Raw genomic sequence first — 23,687 nt, 5'->3', positions numbered from 1 at the left:
ATGACTCAGTGTTCGACAGATATTACATTTATTCTTAGAAACCTGACCATAAATAGCTTTGAAATAGTACAAAAGTATTTAAAAATTCTATTTCAGTTCCTTTAAAAACATAGCAATAGAAACATTAGCATCTTTCTTTGCAATTCTCCTGCCTCAGCCTCTAGAGTCGCTGGGATTACAGGTGCACACCACCACACCTGGCTAATTTTTTTTGTATTTTTAGGAGAGATGGGGTTTCACCACGTTGGCCAGGCCAGTCTTCAACTCCTGACCTGAAGTGATCCACCCACCTCAGCCTCCCAAAGTACTGGGATTACAGGTGTGAGCCACCACACCCGGCCGCATCTTTATTTTCAAATAAAAGATGAAAAAACTATTTTTCTTTGTTTAATGAATAACTGAAGGCAATTGGAGAAAGTACTAACATCAGGAAACATATACAGCCAGGCACAGTGGCTCCTGCCTGTAATCCCCGCACTTTGGAAGGCTGAGGTGGGCAAATCACTTGAGGCCAGGAGTTTGAGACCAGCCTGGCCAACATGGCGAAACCCTATCTCCGCTAAAAATACAAAAATTAGCCAGGCATGGTGGTGCATGCCTATAATCCCAGCTACTTGAGAGGCTGAGGCATGAGAATTGCTTGAACCCAGGAGGCAGAGGTTGCAGTGAACTGAAATTGTGCCACTGCACTCTAGCCTGGGTGACATACCTAGATTCTGCATCAAAAAAAAAAAAAAAGGTTGGGGGAGCGGGGAGAAAGAAATTTATATACAGCTATAATTTCTGAACTCTTATGTTTTCATTCCCTTCACTTAAAATATGTGTGATATCTTCATTCCTACTTTACCAGCAGGATATTATAAAACTGGATTTTAAGCCACTAGCATTTTTAAAATCCTATCACATAAATGAGTAAAATATTAAAATTTTAATGACAATGCATTTCAAAATACCTGCACCAATCATGGTGATTGGAGATTCAATATATATCCATTCATCAGTATATATTCCAGAATGAACAAAGATAAGTCCATCAAAATGAGCCTCTTGTACCCCACCAAGGGCATCTTCAATAGTATCATAATACTAGAAAAAAAAAATGTGTCAGTACAGAACTGAAAGATTACCATTTTAAGTCATAAAAATAAAAATCAAACATACCAACATATTTTCTCTTCCTTTATATCTTGCAGGGTTACTGTAGAAATGTTCAGCAAATCCTGGCTTTACATGGGCACCTTTATACTAAAATGTCAAAAACAAAACAAAACCAGTGACTACTAACATAAACCTTATATTTAAATTAATGTACAACTGCATGAACAACTTTTATTACAAATCAAAAATAATTCTCAACTATTCCAAATAATTTTCTGTCAGAGTACAATGTAAAATCTAAAACAAGTTATGATCCGGTAATATCCAGAAACAAAGAACACGGTTTCTCAATCTCAGCATTACTGATATTTTGGGTCAGTTAATTCTTTGTTATGGGGGCTTTCCTGTGCATTGTAGGATGTTTATAGAGGTATCCCTGGCCTCACCCAGCCAAATAGCAGCAGCATACTCTCCTCCCATTGTGACAATCAAAAAATGTCTCCCGACATTGCCAAATGTCCCACAGGAAAGCAAAATCATCTCCAGCAAATGTCCCACAGAAAGCAAAATCATCTCCAGCTGAGACCCACTCATGAAGGGCCATATAACAATTAAGCTAAATGTGGAACTTAAAAACAACTGCTGAACACTAGTAATTTAAATACAAGTTCAAACAGACCCACTGACATCACAACTGCTCTCAGGCTACTAATGCTTACTGTACTAACTTATTAATGGATATGTCAGTAGTGAAAAGAATTGCTGAATATTCTGTTGGTTGATAAATGTTCATTAAAACCTACTCAACTTTTTTTTTTTTCCCTGAGACAAGAGTCTCACTCTGTCGCCCAGGCTGCAGTGCAGCAGTGCAATCTCAGCTCTCTGCAACTCTGCCTCCTGGGTTCAAGCGATTCTCCTGCCTTAGCCTCCCAAGTAGCTGGGACTACAGGCGCGCGCCACCACGTCCGGCTAATTTTTGTATTTTTAGAAGAGATGGAGTTTCGCCATGTTGGCCAAGCTGGTCTCGAACTCCTGACCTCAGGTAATTCCCCTACCTCAGCCTCCCAAGGTGCTGGGATTACAGGTGTGAGCCACCACACCCAGCCTAAACTTATTTCTTAAAAGAAAGTTATTTACAAATGTATAATATAAACCAATATATTCTATTTATATTTCATACCAACTGCTGGAAACTCTCTTTCCAGGGGTTTGGATGTTCATACTCTTCTGGATTAATCTGGTAGAATTTACCAGGTTCAGGATGCATCATAGGGCGAGTATATTCAAATACTTCCATATATAATCGTTTCCTGAACAGAGAAAGGAATTAAAATTTTCTTGATAAAATGTCCTTTAGATTAATACAGTTTTGAACAACTATAAACAATTATTTGAGGCCTCAAAAACTTGAGTAAGAAAGTAAGAATAGACAAAAATGAATGTTAAATCACAGGAGTTTTTTTTTTTTTGAGACAGAGTCTCACTGTCATCCAGGCTAGAATGCAAGTGGCACGATCTCGGCTCACTGCAACCTCCCTCTCCCAGGTTCAAGCAATTCTTCAGCCTCAGCCTCCTGAGTAGCTGAGATTATGGGCATGTGTCACCACGCCCAGCTAAAAACAGGATTTAAAACGTGCTAATGTATTTTTCACATTTAAAATTTTCAGTGTAGTTGCATATGGAAATTATGTTTTTTTCCTTTGAGACATAGTCTATTTCTATTACCCAGGCGGGAGTGCAGTGCCACGATCTCAGTTCACTGCAACCTCTGCCTCCTGGGCTCAAATGATCCTCCCACCTCAGCCTCCCAAGTAGCTGGGACTACAGGCACATGTTACCCAGGCTGGTCTCGAACTCTGGAGCTCAAGTGATTTACCCACCTCAGCCTCCCTAAGTGCTGGGATTACAGGCGTGAGCCACCATGCCTGGCCGAAAATTAGTTTTCCTGTGAAAATTTTCACAATGTAACTGCGTATGAAAATTAGTCCACACAGAACAACAAAAAGTTTCAATTGCCTTACAAACTGTTTACTCAGGAAGGGGAAAAAAAGTTATCCTTACTGTAAAAACGTCATGATTATCACTTAAAAAGATAATTTTCTTTCTTTTTCTTTTTGAGACGGAGTCTCACTCCCGTTGCCCACACTGGAGTGCAGAGGCATGATCATGGCTCATTGCAGCCTTAACCTCCCAGGTTCAAGTGATCCTCTCGTCTTATTTTTTGATTTTTTTTTGTAGAAATGAGGTCCCAGTATGTTGCCCAGGCTGGTCTCAAACTCCTGGGCTCAAGTAATCTGCCCACTTCAGCCTCCCAAAGTGCTGGGATTATAGGAGTGAGCCACTTCGCCTAGCCTAAAAAGATAATTTTCAGTAAAAATACTTCAAACTTAATTTGTCCTATATCTTCAGTCCATTTATATCCTATCAAGAACAGTCAAATCTTCAAACTGGAGTAATGGAGTATCATTTCTGGTACAGTGAGCAATGCTGTTTTGTTCTGCTGCTCTTCATTCTCATTTCTCCTTTGTAATTTTTCTCTTAAATGTAAGGTGTGGGCGGGGCACAGTGGCCCATGCCTGTAATCCCAGCACTTTGGGAGGCCCAGGCAGGAGGATCATCTGAGGTCAGGAGTTCAAAACCAGCCTAGCCAACATGGTGAAACCCTGTCTCTACTAAAAATACAAAAAAAGCTGGGCATGGTGGCAGGCGCCTGTAATCCCAGCTACTCAGGAGGCTGAGGCAGGAGAATTGCTTGAATCCGGGAGGCAGAGGTTGCACTGAGTCAAGATTGTGCCACTGCACTCCAGCCTGGGCAACAAGAATGAAACTCCGTCAAAAACAACAACAAAAACATATATATATATGGTGCACCTTTTGTGCATCATAAAAGTAATACATATAACTGTTGTAAAACAAAAAAGTGTAAAGAACTAGTTTCAATATATTAACTATTAACAGTCTGCCATATTTGCTTCCACTCATTTTATCTACAGATCATTTATTATAGTTGTGATTACATAGCATATTCAATTTTGTACTCTGTTCTTTTCTTTAAAAAACAGGGTCTCCATCTGTCGCCCAGGCTGGAGTGCAGTGGCATGATCACGGCTTTCTGCAGCCTTGACTTCCTGGGCTCAAATGATCCTCCTGCCTCAGCCTCCGGAGTAGCTGGGACCACAGGCAGGAACCACCACACCTGGCCTCTTTTCACTTTTTATAACAGCATTTTTTTCACGTTATTAAAAACTTGGGCTGGGTGCGGTGGCTCATGCCTGTAATCCCAGCACTTTGGGCAGCCGAGGTAGAAGGATCACTTGACCCTAGGAGTTCGAGATCAGACTGAGTAACAGAGTGAGACCCTTTGTCTCGAAAAAAAAAAAAAAAAAAAAAAATTAGCTGGGCATGGTGACACATGCCTGTGGTCCCAGCTACTCAGGAGGCTGAGGTGGGAGAATGGCTTGAGCCCAGAGGGTTGAGGCTGCAGTGAGCTGGGATCGCGACTGGTGACAGAGCAAGACCCCGTCTCTCAAAAAACAAATGAAAATCTCTCTGTAAATATTACTATTAGTGGTTATATCACAACTCTCCAAGTACACAATACACAGTTTATGTAGTTCATTACCTTATTTCTGGATATTCAGATTATTTATAATTTTTCTCAGTATTAACTAAGCTGTTATGAAAAATTTGTACATAAGGCAAAAAAAACTTTTCAGAAGTAGAATTACTGGGTCAAAGGGCAAGAATTATTTAAAGATTCATGAATACAACTGTTTCCCAAAAGTGATATATGAAATCTACATTCTAATCTATCAGATTTAAAATTCATTAGCTATTTTAAATTACACTGTTATGTTTCTAAAAAGCTATTAAAAGAAAAACATTTCCCATAATCACTCAGTTGCTATTAACTGATAAACAGCAGATAAAATACTTCATTTACTGATTTATAAATACCACCTGGACTGACAGCCCCCATTTGTAACTTGGAATTGATAAGCATTTTAATTTTGTTCCAACTAATTGTAACTACCAACTCACCGCACCGACTTTCCTACCATGTTTAGCATTTTGGGCAACAAATAATATATCTCAAGTTAATAAGGAATAGGTTTTTACTTACCACAAAATTGGATCATTAGCAAGTTCACTGAAGCGTTTACATACACAAGCTGCTCTACAAAGATCCTGTTCCAGCAAGTAAGAGAAGATTTTTAGAACCACTTCATCTGGCAGTTTCTCCTGAAGATACTGTTCAGCAGGTGCTGCTATAAAGAGATTAACATATAAACTATCATTCGAGCAATAACTTTCTCATTATTTAAAGAACACAGTTTTCATTTTATTTAATGAATAGCTTTTTTTTTGGATAATGGTCATTTTATAAGCATGTGGGTTTCATGGGTAACACATATTTATCTCTATCCTGAACTAACAAAAATACTCCTTCTTTTAGGTATTATGTGCCATCTCAGAAATGGTTAAAATAAATACATAAAAAGCATTTTTATACAACAATAAAAGTCAGAGGGAGAGGTCAGGGTTCTAAAGTTTATTCTGTAATAATCACTTTCTGAATCCCAAAGGTAATACTCGAATACATTTAATTTTCATTTTTTGGTATCAAGCAAAATTAAAAAAAATTATTTTACCCTATTTCTTACTTTCCCGTAGGAAATACCTGATAGATCTTGTGATTTTCCAGACACTCTTGCACGTTTTGCACGATGACCAAAGTTTTCTGTAGTTGAAGTTGAGGCGCCCTTCAAAAACAAAACAGAAACTAGTAAAGCAAATATTCTTATCATCCATAATCATTACTTCTAAAAAAGGATGACATTCCCTTTTTTGTTTCTTGAAAATTCTTTCATTACAAAAAGAAAAGCAATTACATTTAAAGTTACCTCCATACTGTTCTTTGTGGGACACGCTGTTCTTTTCGGCAAAAGAGTTTTTCTACGAAGTTGGTATGGACTATTTTGTGCACCAGGACCTGATTCTTCTGCAACCATATCTGCAGGCACATCATCATCTGTTATAAACAAAAGCAATAAGAAAAATTATAACCTTTTAAAAAAAAGTTCTATGGATACAGAAAACTTTCTTAAAAACTTCAAATTTGGGAGGGAGCAGATACAAGTTTTATATGAAATTCCAACCAACTGGATAGCCATATGAAAGAAATGTTAGATTTCTATAAAATGTGGAAGATTTTTTTTTTTTTTTTTGAGATGGAGTCTCACTCTGTCGCCCAGGCTGGAGTGCAGTGGTGCAATCTCAGCTCACTGCAAGCTTCGACTCCTGGGTTCACGCCTTTCTCCTGCCTCAGCCTCCCGAGTAGCTGGGACTACAGGCGCCCGCCACCACGCCCAGCTAATTTTTTGTATTTTTAGTAGAGATGGGGTTTTATCGTGGTAGCCAGGATGGTCTCGATCTCCTGACCTCGTGATCCACTCACTTCGGCCTCCCAAAGTGCTGGGATTACAGGCGTGAGCCACCACGCCCAGCTGTGGAAGACTTTTTTTTAAAAAAAAAGGTGAGGAAGATGTCCACTTGCTGAGAGGAGTGGGAAGGGAACTGGTACTACATGGTTAGAGACCATATATGGTGAAGGCAGCTTGGCAAGGAGTGTGTCTATGAAGAGGAACAGCTCAATATATGGCATGAGATACCAGGTAGGGTAAAAAGGGTGTCAGAGGGTAGTCTGGTGTATGAACATCTTTTTTTTTTTTTTTTTTCTGGAGATAGGGTCTCATTCTGTCGCCCAGGCTGGAGTGCAGTGGTCCGATCACAGCTCACTGCAGCCTCAACCTCTTGGGCTCAAGCAATCCTCCTGCCTCAGCATCCCAAGCAGCTGGGGCTACAGGCATGCACCACCACCCAGCTAATTAAAAAACAATTTTTTTTTGTAGAGATGGGGTCTCACTATATTGCCCAGGCTGGTCTCAGACTCCTGGGTTCTAGCAATCCTCCCACCTTGGCCTCCAAAGTGCTTTCAAGTGGTCACGGCTGCAGTGAGCCATGATCACACATCTGCACTCCAGCCTGGGTGACAGAGCAAGACCCTGTCTCAAAATCAGTCAATCCATCCATCTATGAGTTCATAATAATACTTTAAAAATTAAAAAAAAAAAAGATTATTTCAAAGATGCTAGTGGAAACCAATCCATCATGTTGAAAACTGGTAAATAACGCAGTGGCTCAAGCCTGTAATCCCAGCACTTTGGGAGGCCAAGGTGGGCAGATCATGAGGTCAGGAGATCGAGACCATCCTGGCAAACACAGTGAAACCCCGTCTCTACTGAAAATACAAAAAATTAGCCTGGTGTGGTAGCGGGCACCCATAGTCCCAGCTACTCAGGAGGCTGAGGCAGGAGAATGGTGTGAACCCGGGAGGCAGAGCTTGCAGTGAGCCGAGACTGTGCCACTGCACTCCAGCCTGGGCGACAGAGCAAGACTCCGTCTCAAAAAAAAAAAAAACCTAAAAACCAAAAATCAAAAAACAAAACTGGTAAATAACACGAAATAAGCAAACACTTATTATTCCTCTCTTACATAAACTGAATCACCAGGTAGCTAAGTATTAGATGAGGGGACGCTTCTCTATAAAAACATTCCAGTAATGAAGAGATAATAAAATTAGAGAATCACCATTTTGCTATCTCTAACGAGTTAACAGATTTAACCAATGAGTATCAATAGTTTGTACAGTAGTGTATATATCTCCTATACCACTACCTATAAAGTCTAGCCAAAAACATCAAACCTGAATCTGATCAAACCTGTAAGAAACTCTACAGGTCAAACTACCAGTTTCTTAACAAATAAATTGGACAAAAACAGTGAGAGAAAAATAAGGAAAACTTTACAAAACACATTAAGAATGTACACTTTGGTATTCAAATTATTATTATTATTATTATTATTATTATTATTATTATTATTATTATTATTATTTGAGATGGAGTCTCGCCGTGTCGCCAGGCTGGAGTACAGTGGCGTGATCTCAGCTCACTGCAACCTCCACTTCCTGGGTTCAAGCCATTCTCCTGCCTCAGCCTCCCGAGTAGCTGGGACTACAGGTGCACATCACTATGGCCAGCTAATTTTTGTATTTTTGATAGAGACGGGGTTTCACAATGTTGGCCAGGATGGTCTTCATCTCTTGACCTTGTGATCCGCCCGCCTCGGCCTCCCAAAGTGCTGGGATTACAGGTGTGAGCCACTGGCGCCCAGCAGGAGGAGAATATAATTAGAATGGGAAACATAAAAAGCTTAGTAGTGGCTGGCAAAGTTCTAGTTCTTGACTTGTTGGTATTACAAAGATAATACCTTAATAATAACTCAACAAGCTCTGTATTTGTGTTTTATGTAGGTTTCTCTACCTAGCTATATTTCATATTAACAAAGGTATAAAAAGGGGGGAGAGTTTGTAAAAGTGTAATATTTAAAAGTAGAGATTTCCAGTCAGCTAACCTTGGGTGTTAATTAACATTTTTAAGCCTACATTTTCTCATCTATTAAAGTTAATAGTATGTTATAATTGAAAGCTGCTAAAAACTTAAATACATGTAAAACACACAGTATGCCTGGGCTCATATGCAGAGTTCAAGAAGTATTTCAATTACTATTATATTTAAATATTATTTGATTAACATCACTTTCAAATAATTTTTTCTTTTTTTTTTTTTTTAAAAAAAGATACAGGGTCTCACTTTGTCACCCAGGCTGGAATACAGTGGCACAATCATGGCTTGCTGCAGCCTGGATCTCCTGGGCTCAAGCAGCCCTCCCACCTTGGCCTCTCAAATAGCTGGAACTACAGATGCGAACCACCACACCTGGCTAATTAAAACAACTTTTTTTGGTAGACACAAAGTCTTACCATGTTGTGCAGGCTAGTCTCAAAACTGCTGAGCTCAAGTGATCCTCCTGCCATGGCCTCCCAAAGTGATGAGATTATTACAGCTGTGAGTCAATGTGCCCAGCTTGTAAATTTTCCATGTACTGCAGGAATCACAAAAAGTAGCCAGTATGATATGCCTAGGCATTTGTAGAACTCTCTCCCTTTGAGGTCTAATATGTGTAATTCTGTAAATGTTTGTATATTAATAACATGACTAGTAAATGTCCTATGTGTGCTTGAAAGGAACATCAACACTAATTTTTAGAGTATGGTTTAAACATGTCTAAAAGATCTAGCTTGTTAATTGTGTTGTTCAAATAGTCTCTATACTTTCATTTTTTCACTTTTGTTGAGGGTGGTGGTGGTTTATTCATTGGCTTCTGAAGGAAATGTGCTGAAATCTCCCACTATATTTGTAGTTAGTCTTTTTTTTTTGCCTGCAAATTTTTGCTTTATGTGCTTTGAGACAATATTATTTGGACACACAGCTTCAAGATAACTATTTCTTCCTGGTGAATTATTCCATTCTTCATTATGTAATGGCTTTCTTCATCATCTTCATTATGTAATGGCTTTCTTCATCACTAACAATGCTTTCTGCCTTAAAAATCTATTTTTGGTCTATCAGCTTTCTGTTTCGGTTTGTGTCAGTCTAGTATTTTTTAAATCCTTTATTTTCAATTTCTTACTTTTATGGATTACATTTTAGATTTGCTTCTTCTTCTTTTTTTTTTTTTGAGATGAGTCTTGCTCTGTTGCCCAGGTTGGAGTGCAATGGCGTGATCTCGGCTCACTGCAACCTCTGCCTCCTGGGTTCAAGCTATTCTCCCACCTCAGCCTTCCGAGTAGCTGGGATTACAGGCATGCGCCACCACGCCCGGCTAATTTTTGTATTTTTAATAGAGACGGGGTTTCACTACGTTGGCTGGGATGGTCTCGAACTCCTGACCTCAGGTGATCTGCCTGCCTCAGCCTCCCAAAGTGCTGGGATTACAGGCATGAGCCACTGTGCCTGGCCTAGATTTGCTTATTCTTAACCATTTATTGCTAGACTTTTCCTTTTCAGCCAGGGCAAGAGTATCTGTCTAATCTGAAATTTAACCCATCTACAGCCAGTTTCCATGATTATATTTTTAATTTCTAAAAAGTTAATTTTTTCCAAGTTTTACTGTTTCTTTTTCACACTGATCTATTACCTCATTGCTTCATTTCCTTCTTTTGTCTCTTCAATCATTTCACTCACTTTTTATATTCTCTCTTAGATAGTTCTATCATTGACTTTGTTCTTGAGTGAGCATTTGACTAGTGGGCACTTTTTCTAATCTCTATGCATAATTAGGGAAGTTATTTCAGGCTCTAGGCCACATGCCTGGGTCTTTGTTTCAGATATATTTTGAAAAGGCCCAAGTTCATATATCCTATCCCCATATGTGCAATAAAATTCAACCCCAGACCCCTTAGAACATATGCAGGACCAAAAGCCCCCTGTGCTATATACAGCAACACTAGCTCCCGCTTACTGTTCTGATTTTATTTCTCTGATTTCTGATACCTACAAATTTTCCTCCTCCTCTTTCCTTCCTTAAAAGTTTAGTTATACGTTTATAGTTTTGTTCTTAATGCGTATTTCTTTTGTTTGTTTTGTTTTTGAGACAGGGTCTCACTCTGTCACCCGGCTGGAGTGCAGTGGTGGGATCTCAACTCACTGCAACCTCCGTTTCCCTGGCTCAAGCAATTCTCCCACCTCAGTTTGCAGGTGTGCACGCCACCATGCCTGGCTAATTTTTGTATTTTTGTAGAGACATGGTTTTGCCATGTTGCCCAGGATGGGTCTCAAACTCCTAAGCTCAAGTGATCCGCCCGCCTTGGCCTCCCAAAGTGCTGGGATTACAGGCATGAGCCACTGTGCCCAGCCCTTATTGCATATTTCATTTTGATATGTTTGTAGTATACATGCATGTGGGTTAATGTCTCTATCAGCTTGTCTGCCATTGTCTTCAGTAGTCAGTCCAATTCTACAACACTCAAAAGTACATTCTCAAACTTTTCATCCTACACAACTCCCTCTTCCCTTCCTCACCTTCACCTTTTTAAAATCTGTAGACCTTATTACTACAGACACCCACCCACCCCACCCTGGAATCCTTTCCTTCTCACCATCGACATAGCAAATAGTAAAGACTGAAAAGTAAGGAATTCAGAGGTCATAACAGGAAAGAGAAGGTGCTGATTAATTCATTTGCATCCTAAAACGTACAGCAAATAAATTCAAGAAGCTACATGATTTAAGTCATTAATACCACAGAAATCTCAACTTCCCACTTGTAAACACTGTCCTAAAGTGTTCATGAGTTATAAAATTACTGTTTTGAACTCTGCGCTGAAGAATATGTGCTAATTTCTACAGTTCTCATATTAAATTACTACTGACTGTTCTGAGAATCAAGTACAGTGCCAGAAGTTACTTAAAAAGGGATCATTCTGGGAAGATAAGTTGGCTACTACTGTGATAAGCAGCGAAAGACAAAGCTTAAAAGAAATCTCCAGTCATTTGGGTTCGCTTCATCTTTTGAACTCCTGTAGTACTGAATATATACCGTGTATTCCTTACTATACCTTAGCTGCCTTATGTTGTATTTACTTTTTTTATTATAGGCCATATTTCCCTAACAAAATTATAAGCTCTGAGAGCAAAGCAGGGTAAAAAGGGTGCCCTCTTTTATATTCTTCAGTGTTTAGCTTGGTACCCAATCAGTACTCAATAAATATTGATTCCCATCAATGGAGAACCCTTTAATTTTACTCAATTCAGGGAGTTCTTCGTAGAAGCCATCACTAGTGGTGGCTATGATGACCTTATGTCCTACTTTACAGGAGGAAAAAAAAAAAAAAAAGCCAAACAAGAACTGCCTTAACTTCCTTCCAACATTCAAATCCACAAATGCATTTACATGTAGATCCATTATTTTTTGTTCCCTCCTGAAATTATGGAGAAGTATTCCCCAAGACAGACTTAGCATACATGAAACAAAAAATATTTGTTACATTAAATAAAAATGAATAAAGCCAATGATCCATGATAGATGCGGCAAACTGGCTCCAACCCAAGAAACACGAAATCATGGATTAGTTATGGTTTTGTGCCAACAAGTCCAAAAGCAAGACCTTAAAATAATTTTGGCCAGGCGCGGTGGCTCATGCCTGTAAATCCCAGCACTTTAGGAGGCCCAGGCAGACAGATCATCTGAGGTTGGGAGTTCTAGACCAGCCTGGCCAACATGGAGAAACTCCATCTCTACTAAAAATACGAAATTAGCCAGGTTTGGTGGCGCATGCCTGTAATTCCAGCTACTCAGGAGGATGAGGCAGGAGAATCGCTTGAACCTGGAAGGAGGAGGCTGCGGTGAGCGGAGATCATGCCATTGCACTCCAACCTGGGCAACAAAAGTGAAACTGTCTCAAAAAAAAAAAAATTTTTTGTTAAAAAAATTTTTAATTTTATAGTTTTCATTTTTATATCTAATAGAATATTAACGCCAATAATTAATGTCATTTTTAAATACTAAATCATACATTTTTTCATACTAAATCTTTGAAAATAGTACGTATGTGTAACACAGCATGCCTCTATTCAGACTAGGCATATTTCAAGTGCTCAAAAGCCACATGCAGCTAGTGGCTACCCTTAATTGGACAATGTAGACACAGACAGTCACTTATCGCTTAAAGACAAGAATACGTTCTGAGAAGGCTGGTCGTGGTGGCTCACACCTGTAATCCCTACACTTTAGGAGGCCAAGGAGGCAGTTCACCTGAGGCCAGGAGTTCAAGACCAGCCTGGCCAACATGGTGAAACCCTATCTCTACTAAAAATAAAAGAAATCAGCCAGGTGTGGTGGTGGGCACCTGTAATCCCAGCTACTCAGGAGGCTGAGCCAGGAGAATTGCTTGAACCTGAAAGGTGTAGACTGCAGTGAGTTGACACTGCACAACTACACTCCAGCCTGAGTGACAGAGTGAGACTCTGTCTCAAACAAACAAAAAAAAGAAATTAAACACTTAGGATATAATGGTATAGCCTACTGTTCCTAGGCTATAAGCCTGTGCAGCATGTTACTGTACTGTACTGAACACTGTAGACAATTGTAACACAATGGTAAATAACTGCCTATCTAAAGAAAGTAAAAAGGTACAGTAAAAATATAGTATCATGCTGGGTGTGGTGGCTCACGCCTGTAATCCTAGCACTTTGGGAGGCCAAGACTGGAGGATCATTTGAGGTCTGGAGTTTGGGACCAGCCTGGTCAACATGGTGAAACTCTGTCTCTACCAAAAATACAAAAATTAGCAAGGCGTGGTGGCACACGCCTGTAGTCCCAGCTACTCAGGAGGCTGAGGCAGGAGAACTGCTTGAACCCAGGAGGTTGCAGTAAGCCAAGATCACACCCACTGCACTCCAGCCTGGGTGACACAGCAAGACTCTGTCTCAAACGAATAAATAAACAAAATATGGTATCATAATTTTTTGGGACCACCATCATATACAGTCTGTTGTTGATGAAAACATTGTTATGTGGTACATGACTGTGTTAGACAGACTGTGTGTGTATATAAAAACACACACATATGGCCAGGCACAGTGGCTCATGCCTGTAATCCCAGCACTTTGGGAGGCTGAGGTGGGTGGATCATGAGGTCAGGAGATTGAGACCATCCTGGCTAACACAGTGAAACCCCATCTCTACTAAAAATACAAAAAATTAGCTGGGCGTGGTGACAGGTGCTTGCAGTCCCAGCTACTCGGGAGGCTGAGGCAAGAGAATGGTGTGAACTCGGGAGGTGGAGCTTGCAGTGAGCTGAGATCGCACCACTGCACTCCAGCCTGGGCGACAGAGCGAGACTCCATCTCAAAAAAAAAAAAAAAAAAAAAAAAAACCACACAGACACACACACAGACACACACACAGACACACACACAGACACACACACACAGACACACAGACACACAGACACACACACACACACACACACACACACACACACACACACACACACACACACACACACACACACACACACACACACACACCTACCTTTCACTAAACCTTTATCAGTTCTCTTAAAACAGAGATCCCCAACCCCGGGGCCAGTTAGGAAATGGGCCACCCAGGAGGTGAGTGGTAGGCGATCAAGCAATACTGCCTGAGCTCCGCCTCCTGTCAGATCAGCCACAGCATTAGATTCTCATAGCAGTGTGAATCCTATTGTGAACTGTACATGCGAGGGATCTAGGTTGTGCACTTCTTATGAGAATCTAATTATGTGGTGCATGTCTGATGATCTGAGGTGAACAGTTTCATCCTGAAACCACCCACCCCTCTGAGCCCGTGGAAAAATTGTCTTCCACAAAACCAGTCGTTGGTGCCAAAAAAGGTTGGGGACCACTGTCTTAAAGGATAAAAAGTTAATATACAATTTAAAAGTATGCTATTTGCACACACATATATAATATCAAAATTTATTTTATAATTTCTAGATTTTACTACAAATCCTATGCTATAAATACACTACAATCTTCACTATTAATAGGAATCACAGAAATAAGTAAAGGCTTCCGGAAAATAAACAAGTTTCTTTAATTAAAAAATAATCTTTGACACCTTTGATAATAAGTGTAGCACTGAAAATTTATTTCAGGATTCAAATAAGATTCCTAACTGTCTTGACTATATTTATTCTGAGGCTAGCAGAATACCTTGATTTTTATATACCCTTTACCTTGAAAGTTTGCAAAAAACTATACTATTGATTGGCTGGGGTTTAAAGTCTACACATTTTAGGTTATAAAGTTAAGAGTAGTTTATGGAATTTAATTGACACAAGTTTTTTTCCCCACAAATATACAAATTCCAATTTACTTACCCATAGTCACAGATCAGATTGGAAACTTAGGCAAATCTGTGCTACTAACAACTTTGTGTTTAGAAACAGCTCCCAGTCTCATGGCGTAAAGGAACCACACTTGACAACAGTTTCTAACACAGTTGGAAACTACCACAGCTTTTCCCTAACTGCTAAAAAAATTCACAAATGGAAATCAAGACAAAATTTAAATACTTATAAAGTTACATGATTTACTTAAAATTTAAATATTTTATAATAGCCCAAAAGTAAAGTTATAATTAAAAAAACTTTTTAAAAGCTTGACTTGCTGTAAGCAAATGTTTCTGATTTTATAGTTACATTTTAAAATTATTTATTTAGGATACTGTTACATAATACTTCCATTAATGTATTCAGTTATTAACACACATACACTCTTACATTGAATTTTTGCCACTACAGGATTATACTTAAAATGACTAAAAAAAAAATGTGCATTTTCCTTACTTAGTAACAATCTTCAAAAGCCAAATCTTGCCATATACTGTGCTAGGTATTGGTGAAACAGGTCAATCAAACAGAATATTGTATTTGCTCTTCAAGAGCCTAAGAGACAGACAACTAAACAAGCAGTAATAATGCAGTGTGTCACATGCTGATAAGGATAAGCAGAAAGTATTGAGGGAATATTTAAGAACATCTAATCCAATCTTAGATGATGTGAGTATTGGTGTAAGGTTTTCTGAAGAAAGTCCAAGCTGAGAAATGGATGACAACTGAGAGTCAGCTATGCAGAAGGAATAGTGTGTGTGAAGACCTGAAGGTGCTCATCTCCAGCACAGGTATCAAGGAACTGCCAGCTGCTCCATATGTATAGCTATACTATGTAGCAGAGGCCAAATTATAAAGGCTGTTACAAACACTTAAAATAATTTAGACTTTATCTTAAAAACAAAATATGGTCACTGAAGGGTATTAAAAAGAACAGTAATGTGTTCTGATTTTGGTTTTAGGAAGATCACCCAAACAATGCAAAAACAACTGGAAATGAATAGCACTGGCGGGAGGAGATCAGTAAGGGAGCTACAGCACAATACAACTCAGAGAGGAAGATGGCTACAGTAATAAATATGGAAGAAATGGATATATGAGATACAAGATAAAGCTCATAAAACTTGATGAGTGGGTATGGTGAGCTGGGGATGGAGAAGAGGTTGGAACCAAATTAATACTGATTTGGGCAATCCAATGGATGGTGGTGCCATGTACTAAGGCAGTGACTTTGGAGGTTGAAGGTGGGGAAAAAAGATGAATGAAGGGTTTGGATTTTGAGTTTTGAGGTACCTGTGAGACATTCAAGTGGAAATACCCAACATAAAACTAAATATGTAGATCTCAAGCATTAGTGAGTAATTTGGGTTAGAAATAAGAGAATTTTGTCACTCAGAAAATATGCTACACTAGGAATGGGGAGTCAGAAAGCACAGACTAGCTATCATAGCTATCCTAATGTACATATGGTACAATACTGTTTCATGGTAGACGTGCCATTCAATTTTTGAGAGGTAGCCATATGATGTAAAGTGGACTGTTATCTGTTCATGTAAAAATTAACAATACTCTATACAGAAAATGTCCACAGATTCATGAATTTGAAATGAATTTTAAAAATAAGTAAAAAATGTCTGTGGGCCCAGAATTGACCAAAGTTCGTAACTTAGTTTGATTTCAAAGAAAATCTCCAACTGACAACTACTAATTCAAGGATTAAAGTCTCTTGAGAATAGCTTAACTTTATTTTAATTCTTTTCTGTTATGTATCACGTTCTGTTCTCCCAAGACATTTTCTCTCATTGCTTTTGGGAAAAGGAGTGTAAAAAAGTCTCTCCCCAGAATGGAACATTTAAAAATGTTTTCTTCCATTCTCATATTTGTTCCCGTAGTTTTTCACATTCAATATTTCCTAAGAGTCAAAATTCATAAAATACAAACAATAATTTTCTATTTTAACAAGCAAGAAAAAAATTTTTAAAGTTAGTAACTTCCAAAGATTTAAAATACTTAAGTTCAATCCAAGTTCAATTGGACAATGTAATTCAAAAGTAGTGTTACGTCCAAGTAGAAACTGATATGGCCAGACTTATCAAATATATCATTAATTCAAGACCAGAATGACCACAGCCCCAAATTAACAATTAAGTCAAACCTAGCTTTAGCCTAACCTTGGATTCACAGATGTCATTAACTAAATGCTATTAATTTTTTCTTTTTTTTTTTTTGAGACAGAGTCTCACTCTCGCGCAGGCTGGAGTGCAGTGGTGTGATCTCAGCTCACCACAATCTCTGCCTGCCAGGTTCAAGCGATTCTCCTGCCTCAGCCTCCCAAGTAGCTGGGACTACTAATTTTGTATTTTTACCATGCCTGGCTAATTTTTGTATTTTTAGTAGAGATGGGGTTTCACTATGCTGTCCAGGCTGGTCTCAAATTCTTGACCTCATGCTCCGCCCACCTCAGCCTCCCAAAGTGCTGGGATTACAGGTGTGAGCCACAGCGCCCGGCCTATTAATTTTCATCTGTTTGCTAGTCATTGTGAATATAAAGGTCCGTCACTGAGGGAACTGTTCTAGTAGGGGAGTGAGATATGTAAACAAATAAAGCAATATAGTAAGTGCCATACCAAGGACACACGCAGGTGTTATAAAAGTATAAAATAGGACACACAAATCGTCATATGCACACAGCTTAAAAGAAAACAATTTAGCCTATCCCTAATGTATTTTCACATAAAATTTAGAAATTTCTAGAAATGCCTTTAGTTTATGGGCCAGGAGTTTAAGAGCAAGAGTGTGAAGTATGAAAAGCAAAATGAAAATATGGCTATATTCTTATAAGCATTAAATGCTTAACCTTTCCTTTGTGAATTCACACAAGAAACAACTTTTTTTAATACAGAATGCTTTACAAATTTGCGTGTCAATCTTGGGCAGGGGCCATGCTAATATTCTCTGTATCAAGCAACCATTTTTTTTTTTTTTGAGACTTGAGTCTTGCTCTGTTGCCCAGGTTGGAGTGCAATGGCGCTATCTTGGCTCACTGCAACCTCTGCCTCCTTCAAGCGATCCTCCTGCCTCAGCCTCCTGAATAGCTGGGATTACAGGCACCTGCCACCACACCCGGCTAATTTTTGTGTTTTTAGTAGAGACGGGGTTTCACCATGTTGGCCAGGCTGGTCTCGAACTCCTGACCTCAGGTGATTCACCTGCCTTGGCCTCCCAAAGTGCTGGGATTACAGGCGTGAGCCACTGCGTCCAGCCAGCAACCATTTTATTGAAAGAAGAAAAATGGACCTCACCAGAGACAGAAAAGGATGGGGAAGGGGCTCAGCATCATCAGCTCTTTCCCAGTTCCATACTTTGACTATAATTTGTGGTACTGCAACATGATTTCTAGTAATGTTTTTTACAAATCAAGTAATCACCGACAAGAAAGGTATTAATTTGTTCTATTGACAGGCAGTTCAGGCCATTAAGCTTAAGTGAAATGCTTAAGGTTAGAAAGCCAATAAACAGTAGCAAAATAATTTTTAAGTCAATGGACTCTAGATATGATGTTTTCATTTTTACTTTTCACTACGAAGTAATTTGGGTGTCTTTTAAAACTTTATTGTATCAATACAAATGATGGATGATAATAATGACAGTAATTCAAATAAATAGTGCCATTATTGCTAACAGTGTACCTAACACTTACTGAAAACCTACATGTACAGGCACTCCTGTTTCAAGTGTTTTATACGTGTATCAATTCATTGAATCCTTGCATCAACTTCATAAGGGACATATTATTATTCCTATGTTACTGATGAGGAAACCAGGCAAAGAGAGGTTAGGCAACTCACACTAGGTCACACGGTATTAAGCAGCAGAGGCAGAATTTTAAATCAGATGGTTAAGCTCCAGAGCCCCCTACTCTTAATCTCTGTCATACAATTAATTTTGCTAAATAATACTGGATATATTTATTAGGAGTATATTAGCCTATAAAAGAATACCATGGAACAGGACATAAACCTTTTGGAAATGTTTAATTTGAAGATTTTTTTTGAGATGGAGTCTTGCTCTGTCACCCAGGCTACAGTGCAGTGGCACCATCTTGGCTGACTGCAACCTCCGCCTCCTGAATTCAAGCCATTCTCCTGCCTCAGCCTCCCCAGTAGCTGGGATTACAGGCACGCACCACCAAGCCCAGCTAATCTTTGTATTTTCAGTACAGACGGGGCTTCACCACGTTGGCCAGGCTGGTCTCAAACTTCTGACCTCGTGACCCACCTGCCTCGGCCTCCCAAAGTGCTGGGATTACAGGCATGAGCCACCGTGCCTGGCCCAGGAATTAAAAAAAAAAAAAAAAATACTTGTCCATGTCATATTTTATTCAAATATATAAAAATACCAAAATATTAAATCAGATCCTTTATTTTATTCATAGGTAGCTCCTCAGATGTTTTAGTATTGTAAATAGTAATATGTGGAGACAGTATAGCACAATGACTAAGGATACAGGCTCAAAAAAAACCTGGCTCTTGGTTACATTCCTGGCTTAGTAGCCACCCTGTTATCTTGCATAAGTACCTTAGCCTCTTTAGCTTAAGCTCCTCAACTGATTTTCAGTTCATCTATAAAATGGAGATAATCATGGTGCCTACCTTATAAAATTATTGTGAAGATTAAGTAAGATTGATAATACTTAACAGTACCTGGCAGAGATGACCTCTCGACGTTAGCTATCATCATAATTGAGATGGGACATTGAAAGTTACCAAGGTCCACTCAAAATATATTTCAAATTCCACCTGGAGGCTTAAAAAAAAATTATCCAATTTCATCTTCTAAAAACTCTATGAGGTAGAAATAATGATTTCTATTACAAAATATTACTCATGACAGGTATTTAGAATGGTTCTAGAAGCTTAGAAGATAATGTTAAATCCACAAATGCCAAGTGCTGACCACAGATAAAAATGAATACTGTTCCCTTTAAAGTATCAGTAGTCATTTGGAGAGACTATAAAACTATTCCAACAATCCTGCCAGTTTCAAAGTATGTATCACATTAATTCTTTCCGAACTATAAAAGTATGTTCACTTAGAAAATTTGAATAAAGAAAAACACACAAAAGAGAAGACAGTTATACTTAATGTCTCAGTTTAAGAATTTTTTTTTTTTTTTTTTTTTTAAACGGAGTCTCGCTCTGTCACCCAGGCTGGCGGGCAGTGGCGCGATCTTGGCTCACTACAACCTCCGCCTCCCGGTTCAAGTGATTCTCCTGCCTCAGCCTCCCAAGTAGCTGGCACTACAGGCGCGTGCCACCACACCCGGCTAATTTTTGTGTATTTTTAGCAAAGATGGGGTTTCACTGTGTTAGCCAGGATGGTCTCCATCTCCTGACCTTGTGATCCGCCCGCCTCGGCCTCCCAAAGTGCTGGGATTATGGGCGTGAGCCACCAAAGAATATGCTCAAAGAACATTCTTTGAACAATGTTTTAAACAAATTATGTAATTTGAGACACTATGTACTGCTTGGTATCTTTCTTTTTCATTGTTAATATATCATGAATATGAAATATGAAATAAGTTCATGATGCATGTCATAAAATTTTTTCTGAAACACAGTTTTCAATGGCTACAGGATATCAATGTCCCATAATTTATTTAATCAGTCCCTTGTTATTAAAGTTTACTTAACTAGTCCCCTGTTATTAAGGTTTTCTGCCTTGGCCATAGTTGTGAATTCTTTCAATCATGACAAATTTACCCTTTAGAATAAATATGATTTTTGACATTAACTCACTCAGAATCAAATGACTTATCAAGCCAAGACATATAATAGCTGACATTAAAGTACTTATTATAAAGCAGTTAGAGCATCAACATACATTTTCTCATTTGTTATAACCACCCTATGAGATTGCTACTATTATTCCCATTTTACAAATCTGGATAATGAAGTTTAGGAGAGATTAACTTTCTGGAAGTCAAACAGTAAGTGGCAGGGCTGATATTTGATTCAGAAACCCACAGTCTTAATTTCAGTTCTGTCTGGCTTCCCTAGTAATGATAATAACAAAATCAATAACACAATCAATAATACCAGCCAACAACAATAATAATGAGCAGTTAACATTTATTAACATACCAGGCACTGTAATAATTAATTTATTCCTATAAAGGAAAACCTAGGTGTTATTAGTCCAATTTACCAATTCTGTCCCCAGGACTTTTTTTTTTTTTTTTTTTTAAACCTACCTATCTATACCTTTATTCACTGTGGTCCTGCTGCTTAGAACACCCCTCTCTTTTCTCTCTACTTAATGTTTACTGTTCAGTCAAACCTCATGTTCTCTATAAAGTTTTCCACAACTTTCCCATCTTAGACTTATTTGTAATTACAACTTGTAAAAAGTCAAGTCAAATATGGAGTATTAGAAAGAAAACTATGAATACTGGGAGTAAAGTGAATAAAATAAAAATAAATAAATAAATAATAGAAAACTGTACCTAGCTGTATGACTGGACAAGTCAATTAACCTCTCTAGAATTCAATTCTTTGCCTGCAAAATGAGAGGGACAAACTAGATCAGCAGTTCTCAAAGCATAAATTAATTAGAATTATGTGGAAATGTGGTTAAAACAGATTGCTGGGCTCCACCTCCGTAATTTCTGATTCAGAAAATTAGGGAGGAATGAGAATTTGCAATGCTAACACATTCCCAGGGATGCTGATGGTGGTGGACCAGGATCACGCTTTGAGAACCATGGGAGTCAAAGAAAAGTCTTTGAATGCCAAGGTAAAAGAACTGATCTTTATGCTGTTTGTTTTTTTTTTTTTTTTTAGTGGAAAAATTTCAATTACTGTTGTAATATTCATCAAACCTTTTATTAAGAGATGGCTTTGGCAGCAATGTGCATATAAGAAACTAAGGCACAATAAAAAAGACTCCTTCAATATCAGCAATAAATGAGAAAAAGGCCTGGATTAGGGTGGTGGTAGTAAGAACAGGAACAAAATAGAACATGAAATCAGGAATCACTTTCTAGAATTGTGAGATCACTATATCACTTTTAGGGATTTAGTGTTCAAGTTACTTTCTTAGTACATTTCAATTTCTAATGTTTAAAATTAAAAATCTGGGTGAAAATGACAGACTAGGTAGACTCATTTTTTTTTTGTTTTTGTTTTTGTTTTTGTTTTTGAGACAGGGTCTCACTCTGTCTCTCAGGATAGACTGCAGTGGCGTGATCACAGCTCACTGCAGCCTCAACTTCTGGAGCTTAAGTGATCCTCCCACACCTCAGCCTCCTTAAGTAGCTGGGACCAAAGGCGCACGTTTGTTTTTTGTAGAGATGGTCTCACCACGTTCCCAGGCTTGTAGGTAGACTCATTTTATCTCCAAGACTATTTAATGTAATTAGTAAGAAAATAAAAAGATATAAACCCCTACAACAAAGAAAACAGGATGGACACCATTAGTGTACATAAGGAATTTCAACAGATTTCTGGAACACACAAAAATAAAGCAATGTGGCCAGGTACAGTGGCTCATGCTTGTAATCCCAGCACTTTGGGAGGCCAGAGTGGGCTGATCACCTCAAGTCAGGAGTTCGAGTCCAGCCTGACCAACGTGGTAAAAACCCATCTTTACTAAAAATACAAAATCGGCCGGGCGTGGTGGTGGTGCATGCCTATAATCCCAGCTACTTGGGAGGCTGAGGCATGAGAATTGCTTGAACCTGGGAGGCAGAGGTTGCAGTGAGCCAAGATTGTGCCATGGCACTCCAGCCTGGGCAACAAGAGCAAAACTCCATCTCAAACAGTTTAAAAAAAAAAAAAAAAAAGGAATGTTGCCTGGTGAAGCAAAGTAGAAAAAGCTATATTGCCTGGTAAAATATAGATGAGCCTACAACAGAAGACAGAGATATCAAGTTCCTTCAAAACCTGAGCAAAAGCCAGGCATGGGGTGCACACGTGCAGTTCCAGCTACTCAGGAGGCTGAGGCAGGAGGATCACTTCAGCCTAAGAGTTCGAGGCTGCAGTGTGCTATCATTGCATTATGCACTCCAAGCCTAGGCAACCAAGTGGAATCCTGTCTCTAAAGACGAAAAACAAACAAAAACCTCAGAGAAGCTTTCAACTCAGAAAATGCAAGTACAACAAAGGACACAGTGATATGTGGATCTCAAAACAAGCCAAATCTCATCAAACCACCAAACAAGCATAAAGATAGATTAAATAGATGTCCAGACACACAGAGACTTATAAAGTTAATCTTCTCCACAATCTTTCTTAAGAAATTACTTGAAGACATATTTCAGCAAAACTAAGGAGTAAACACCAAAAGAGGAAGACACGGTATGCAGCAATTAATGGACTATCTCAGGAAAGCAACAAAGAGAAGGAATCCCATGATAAAGGGTATAAAATAGGTCCAAAGAAACCAGTATACATTGCAAGAGGGCTCTGGGAATGAAATGTCCTTGAAAAAAACAGTTAATAGATTAGATAGTAGGGAACTTGGAAAAACTTGAGGACATAAAAGACCGTAAGTGGTATGTAAAAAAGAATCCATCAAAACAGCTAGAAATAATCTTTTCAGTGGCCTACGAACAGTTGTATCAGTTAGTGGAGAACGAAACATAATTTTGGCACATATTCAGCACTACAGAGGTAAAATGTCCATATTCGTAAGGTGAACATTTACTTTTTAACTTCAACAATCAACCTACATATAAATCAATGAAGAA

The 23,687-nt window shown here is 38.7% G+C and overlaps 1 protein-coding gene and 1 pseudogene across 5 annotated transcripts in view; both read right to left on the bottom strand.

Annotated features, from left to right (window-relative positions):
• Positions 1-23,687, bottom strand: part of FBXO11 (F-box protein 11) — a 102,390-nt gene that overhangs the window by 29,918 nt on the left and 48,785 nt on the right. For 3 of the 5 annotated variants that reach the window (XM_002812048.6, XM_009237326.4, XM_054548210.1), the window contains exons 2-7: positions 6,003-6,130; positions 5,780-5,861; positions 5,222-5,366; positions 2,279-2,408; positions 1,162-1,245; positions 954-1,086 (exon numbers count right to left, since the gene is read on the bottom strand). In XM_002812048.6, the coding sequence (XP_002812094.1) occupies positions 954-1,086; positions 1,162-1,245; positions 2,279-2,408; positions 5,222-5,366; positions 5,780-5,861; positions 6,003-6,130 (702 nt within the window). The remainder of the gene's footprint in view (positions 1-953; positions 1,087-1,161; positions 1,246-2,278; positions 2,409-5,221; positions 5,367-5,779; positions 5,862-6,002; positions 6,131-23,687) is intronic. The other 2 variants (XM_024242109.3, XM_054548209.2) reach the window with 1 other exon arrangement.
• LOC112132159 (U6 spliceosomal RNA) lies at positions 17,831-17,902 on the bottom strand (annotated as a pseudogene).

Source organism: Pongo abelii, chromosome 12, assembly GCF_028885655.2.
Source record: "Pongo abelii isolate AG06213 chromosome 12, NHGRI_mPonAbe1-v2.0_pri, whole genome shotgun sequence".
In the NCBI taxonomy this organism is placed as follows: Eukaryota; Metazoa; Chordata; class Mammalia; order Primates; family Hominidae; genus Pongo; species Pongo abelii.
This window is presented reverse-complemented; position numbering and strand designations above follow the sequence as displayed.